Source organism: Procambarus clarkii, chromosome 52 (assembly GCF_040958095.1).
Source record: "Procambarus clarkii isolate CNS0578487 chromosome 52, FALCON_Pclarkii_2.0, whole genome shotgun sequence".
NCBI classification, from domain to species: Eukaryota; Metazoa; Arthropoda; class Malacostraca; order Decapoda; family Cambaridae; genus Procambarus; species Procambarus clarkii.
This window is the reverse complement of record NC_091201.1, coordinates 16,419,739-16,426,026: the sequence shown is the minus strand read 5'-3', so window position 1 is coordinate 16,426,026 and position 6,288 is coordinate 16,419,739. Positions and strand designations below refer to the sequence as shown.

Here is a 6,288-nt window from a genome sequence, read left to right as displayed (position 1 = left end):
TACATTACCCCTCTGTTGTCAACCCATGTATGATTTTTGTTTTTTTTTCAAATCAACGCTGTTTGATTGTAATTTTCTGTAATAATTTGTAATTGTATTTGTGCTGCTTTTTCAACAATGTTCCCCCCTCTTTTACCTCTATTTTTATTTGTTCTCAACACATTTTATTCTTTTTACCCATTAGTTTTAAGCTTTAGTCATTAATGTTTTTCCTGCCCGAAACGCTTTGCATAATAGTGGCTTTAGGCATTGTATGTACTAGCTCTAACTATAAAGCCAACAAACTTTGTAAAATCTCTTTATGTATGTACCTTACCTAAATAAAAATTATTATTATTATTATTATTATTTCTGATGGGGCGAGCCCGTCCCGAGAGAGCTGGGTGGCCCTGCCGATACGGAAGGAATGCGGCGCGTAGTCATCTGGAGGCAAGCCTAGCGCCGAGAGGGCAGCGCATAGGATCCTGGAGAAATCTCACCTGGTGACAGGAGCGCCTGCGGCGTGTTTGAATATGGGCCCCGGGCCCACGCCCCTGTAGTTAAAGTATTTAGACAGAGCGCGGACCGGGCAGTACATGCTGGAAGGGTTCGCTCTCAGGGAGAGGGTGGGCGTGCGACCTACGCTGTGCTTGTAGGTGTTGAAGACGATATCTATTCCTGCCGTCGTAAATGATACCTGCTCAAGGTTGAGCGTGTGTCGTCCATGCTCCACGTAGACCGCCTCACCCGGGCGTAGGCAGGCGTGGAAAGCCAGGGAAAAGAGCGCCCTGTAGCAAGACTTCTCATAGGCAGAGTTACATACGCCTCCCAGTGCCCGCAGCAGGCGATACAGGAGGCTCCTCGTCACAGGGAGACGCCGTGCAGGGGCCCACTGTGCGGAGTTACGTGCCCCTTTGAGGAGTTGGGTGACCAGGAACTGCCGTGTTGGGTCCCTCCTACCGTGTAGCTTGCAGACGAAGGCGATGGCCGCTAGATAGGCGTGCAGAGAACGGAAAGCCAGGCCCCGCGAGAGCAGAGATTGCAGGAAGTTCACCAGGGTCGAAGGTGCAGCATCAAAGGGGCATTCTCCTCGCCGCCCTGCCGAGACGTAGGCGGCATACTCCACCCACTTAGCCCTGTAAGTACGCCTCGTCGCTGGCTGCAGGGAGTTGAATAGGGTCCTCACAGTTGCAGGGTGAAGTTGCAGGGCAGGAGGTGCGCGGGAACTGTTGTCGGCGTCTCGGCGAGGCCTGCGTGTCGCAGGAACAAGGGCGGCAGCATCTGTAAGCGGGAAAGAGCATCACAAACCCCGTTTAATTTTCCTGGGAGGTGGGAGGGTAGGAGTGTAATGTTATGAATGAGTAAGAGCACTGCCAAGGGCCTGACAATTTGCATTAGTAGGGGGGCACCTAGCAGAGAGTGAGTTGAGCACGTTTACCACTGCACTGTTGTCCGATTTGCACACCAGCCTCTTATTGGCCAATACCGGGGCGAAAAGTGCTATACCCATGTAGAAAGGGTAGAGCTCGAGCAAAGCAATGTTGAGCCGACCCCAGACCTGCGGCCACGTTCCCCTGAACCAGGCTGCCCCTAGCGTTAGGCCGTACCCCTTGGAAGAAGCATCGGCACACATTGAAAGTGATGGAGCGTTTCCCCATCCGCCATCTAGGGAAAAGACTGTTACTCCATTGAAGTCGGTGAGGAAGGAGCGCCAGGCGACGAGGTCGAGCTTAGCCTCAGCGTCCAAGTGGCATAGGCGCGAGGGGCGCTGTGCGCCTCGCGTGAGCAGGTGCAGACGACGCAGGAAGGCCCGGCCGCCCGGGATTACCGCGGTGGCGAATTACAACTTTCCAATGATCGCCTGCAGGTCCCGGAGGGGGATGCACTCCAGACTCAGCGCGACTTCCACTGCCGCCGTGTACTTCGTTCTCTTGTCCTCAGGTAGTCTTGTTTCCATCCTACGGGCATCAATCTCCAGCCCCAGGAACGTGAGGCAGGAGCACGGGCCCTCTGTCTTGTGAGGTGCCAAGGGGACCCCCAATCGCTCACAGAGGGCAGTGAACACCCTCAGGCTTCGCTGGCACTCGTCGAAAGTGAAACTGACGAAGAGGAAGTCGTCCAATACCTTCACAACGTCGTGCACCCCAAACTTCTCGGCGAGGATCCATTGCAGGGCACTGGAAAAGGTCTCGAAGATCCGGCAGGAGGGGGCGGCTCCCATGCTGAGCATCTTCTCATAGTAGTACTTGCCCCCATAAGAAAACCCCAGGAGATGGTAGTCGCTCCGGTGTACTGGGACGATCCTGAATGCTTCTGCAATGTCGCACTTTGCCAGGTGAGCCCCCGGGGAACGGCTGACAACCATTGCCACCGCATCGTGGATAGACTGGTAGGTGACGGACGTCGATTCCCGCGGGAAGTTGGCGTTCACACTGTCAGGGGAGTAAGGGTAGCTGAGGTTGTGCAGGAGGCGGTACTTGCCCGGCGTAGACTTCTCCCTCAATGCTATGGGCGAACACTTGAAATTCTTGAAAGGGGGGGCTTCAAAGGGGCCCGCGATGCGTCCTAGACTCAACTCCTTGTCGAGCACGGGCCCGACGATGTGCGGAAGGTCCGTCGTAGCCTGAGGGTTGCGTGAAGTGAGGGGGGTTCGCGCCCCTTCAAAGCCAAGTAGGAACCCCCCTCTGAAGCCCCCCACGACGTAGTCTCGCACGGGGTATCCCACCAGCAAAGCATCAAGGGCGTCGGCGTCCACCGGCGTTGTTACTGCCGGCGTTCTTCTTACCCTTGTCCTGTGGTTGTCTTCGTGGGCGCTGGTCGTGGGTGGGTCCGTCGTGTAAGTGAGCTGGGGGGCACGTGGTGTAGGCCGGGTGCCTCCTTCGGTAGCGCGGGCAGTAGTGCTTGAAGGAACATGAAGTAAAACTGCAGCCGGGTCCCCTCGAGTCGTAGGCAAAGCAGTAGCACGGGGGGAGCCCTGCGGCCCGGGCGCTAGAGAGGGTAAGGGCTGCCGGCCGACCTGCCTCCTGTCTGTCTGTCTGAACAGCGACGTGTGCGACACGCTGTACCGAGTGGAATTCCAGGTCCAGCCTGTAATCAAGCCAAGAACTGTCCGACCTCTCCTTGTCCCATCTGAAGGCCTTGTCGTACCACATCCAGTCACCTTTAAGGGTCACCTTCATGGTCTTGACGTAGCGGGCGTAGGTGAGGAGGGCCTGAGCCTCGGCCGGGTGCTTCTCGATGTAGATCGTGGCATAGATGTCAAAGCCGTGTGCGCACTGGTCCGGCGTCAGAGGCGGCTGCTTCTTATCAGACGCCTGGGGGTCAGTGGTGGGCACGGGGCGCGTCTCGTAGGGTCCAGCTTCTCGCTCATGAGTGAGCAACTCCCTGAGGTCAACATACTTTTTAGCCCAGATCTTTTCCCGGAGGGCCTGAGGTACGTGTACGCCCAGGAGTGGGATGGAGGAAGCCTGAGGTGCCCGAAGGTGTCCCAGCCAAGGGCTAGAAGGTGGGGGAGAAGCACTCACCCTGGGAGACTCACCATAAGAGGAGGGGCTGGAGGAGCTGGCACGGCGCCTCGACGTATGCCCCCTGGCCCTGGATCGAGGGCAACGCTCGGAGGGGAAGGGCGAGGGGGCTGGGGCGGCCGGGGCAGGGGCGGCCACGGCACCTCCCCCGTCGCGGTGACCTGAGCCCGAGGAGGGCCCACGTACCTGCGCAATGAGGGCCTGCAGCGTCGTCCAAACGTCTGCTGAAAGGGGGTGGTAGTTGTGTCACTGTGCCACCCGTTGCTTTGCCTGAATTGCACAGCTGAGGTGTGCGCCCGCTGTCCGCTGTCTGCTGAGGTCCGCGCCCTGGCCGGCTGTGTCCTTGCTCCACTACGTTGCTGTCCTCGCGTTGACGCCGTCCGTGCCCTCTTCCGTGTTGCAGAAGTTGGGTGGTCCGGCTTCTCGCCATTGTGGAAAGAGGGAACGTTAGTGACAGCCTGACTAACCTGGCGACAGGCAGGGGGGAAAAAACCCGGCTGCCGCGCCTGCTAGCATAACATACCCCGCCCCAACTAAAAGTAATTAAGACACGATGCCGGAGATAGAAACAGAATCCCACAGGCACGAAGGAGGGGGGGGGGGTAAGATAAGCAGACGTAGGAGGTAACCAAGGTGACTGCTCCACAGGCGTGCCCGCACGGCTGGGGGGGGGGGAAGCGGAAATAACAGTGGGCCGAAGAGAAGATAACGACGCCGAGGCGCGCTGGACGGCACCCAACCCGGTCTGAGAAAGGACATAGGCCCAAAGGCGAGTGGGCGATAACTTAGAATGAAATGGAAGAATGCGGAAGTAAGAGGGCGAGACCGAGTAAACAAGGGAACCAGGGGGAGGGGGGCACCCGATAAGCCGCAGCTCGCACACCGTGCTGGCCTTACCTAAACGTATCTAGTCAGGAAGGAGACAAGCATAAAAGTAACCCAGCAAAGGAGACAAGCAGCTGGCAAAGCATAGCCTGCAGGAGGCGAATGAGCTGGGGAAGGCTGAACGAACAGGTCCAAATAACTTAAAGCAAGAGCAAGAGGCCCGTGACACAGCAATGAGCCCAACGCGTCTGAATTTACCCAATATCATAAAGGCAAAGCGCTAGTTAAACACCCGTAAGGAGACCAAGAAAATAACTAAGCAACAAGAGCGAAGCGGCGTGCGGGAAAAATGCATAGGTAAACTAATCCTACATGTAGGCCAGAAGAAGCAAGCAAGAGGCCAAAAAAAGGGGGGGGAGGCCGAGTACTGCAACTAGCACAACATATTTGACTTTTTCATAAAACTGAAAGTCGGAAGCAAAAGTTAAACAACCCAAGGAAACCCAGAGAAGGGAGGGAAATAGTAGCCTGAATAAACAAGCAAGAAGCAAGAGGCCCGCAACACAGATTCAGATTCAGATTCAGATTCAGATGTTTATTCAGGTAAGGTATATACATACAAGTGATGTTACATTAATGGATTGATATATAGATAGAGCTAGTACATACAATGCCTAAAGCCACTATTACGTAATGCGTTTCGGGCAAGAAAAACATTAATATCTAGAACTTAATACTAATTGAGCATAAAGAATAAAAAGTGTTGAGAACAAATACAAATAAAGATAAAAAAAGGGGGAACATGACTGAAAAAGCAGCACAAATACAATACGTTGACAAACAGTGTTGATTAAAAAAAAAAGAAAATAACAGACATGGGTTGACAATAGAGGAGTGAGGTAGATTACAGGGAATTTATTAGGTAGTGTTTAGTTTTTATCTTAAACTGGTTGAGAGAGGTACAGTCTTTAACATGGTTGGGAAGGTCATTCCACATTCTGGGCCCCTTGATTTGCAGAGCATTTCTAGTTTGATTAAGACGTACTCTAGGAATATCAAAACTGTATTTATTTCTGGTGTGGTGCTCATGGGTTCTGTTACAACCTTCTATGAAGCTTTTAAGATCAGGATTGGCATTATAGTTTAGCGTTTTATATATGTATAATACACATGAGAGAATGTGCAGTGACTTAATATCTAACATATTCAGAGATTTGAGTAGGGGTACCGAGTGATGTCTGGGGCCAGAGTTGGATATTGTTCTAATAGCAGCTTTGTGTTGGGTAATTAGAGGACGTAAGTGATTTTGGGTAGTAGAACCCCAAGCACAAATACCATAGTTGAGATAAGGATAGATAAGGGAGTAATAGAGAGTCACCAGGGCAGGGCGTGGTACATAATATCTGATCTTAGAAAGAATGCCCACAGTTTTTTAAACTTTTTTTGATATATTTAGAATGTGTCCCTGGAAATTCAGCTTGTGGTCAATGTTTATTTTGAGATTTATATGACTAGAGGATTTATTGCCAAACAGAATATAGAAAGTTTTGTCAATGTTAAGGGTGAGTTTGTTGGCAGTTAGCCAAAGATGGACTTTATTTAGCTCAGTATTTACTGTGGCATTTAGAGCAAGAGGGTCAGGACTGGAGTAAATGAAGGTTGTGTCGTCAGCAAATAGAATTGGTTTGAGGTGTTGGGAGGCATTTGGAAGGTCATTAATGTAGATGAGAAAGAGGAGAGGGCCAAGTATGCTGCCCTGAGGAACACCAATGTTGATGGGTAGGGTGGGAGAAATTGTATTATTCACAGAAACATATTGGAGCCTGTCAGTAAGGTAGGACTCGAGGTATTGTAGGGAGTGTCCTCTGACTCCATAATGATGTAATTTAAGAAGAAGGTTATGGTGGTTGACAGTATCAAAAGCTTTACGCAGGTCCACAAATAACCCAACAGGGAACTC

At 52.3% G+C, this 6,288-nt stretch overlaps 1 protein-coding gene across 1 annotated transcript; it reads right to left on the bottom strand.

Moving 5' to 3' along the window:
- Positions 1 to 475: 475 nt before the first annotated feature.
- Positions 476 to 1,644, bottom strand: LOC138352137 (integrase/recombinase xerD homolog). Its single transcript, XM_069304398.1, has 2 exons — positions 1,587 to 1,644; positions 476 to 1,260 (listed from the first exon to the last, which is right to left on the bottom strand). The coding sequence occupies exons 1-2, from the start codon at positions 1,642 to 1,644 to the stop codon at positions 476 to 478; spliced, it is 843 nt and encodes a 280-aa protein (XP_069160499.1).
- Positions 1,645 to 6,288: the final 4,644 nt, after the last annotated feature.

What these genes read in the sequence shown, in the direction of transcription:
- LOC138352137 (XM_069304398.1), bottom strand. Translation starts at nt 1,644, where the DNA reads ATGGCGGATGGGGAAACGCTCCATCACTTTCAATGTGTGCCGATGCTT. An exon ending in GCCGATGCTTCTTCCAAGGG is followed by an intron (nt 1,261 to 1,586) that starts GTACGGCCTAAC and finishes TCCCGCTTACAG; the next exon opens with ATGCTGCCGCCCTTGTTCCT.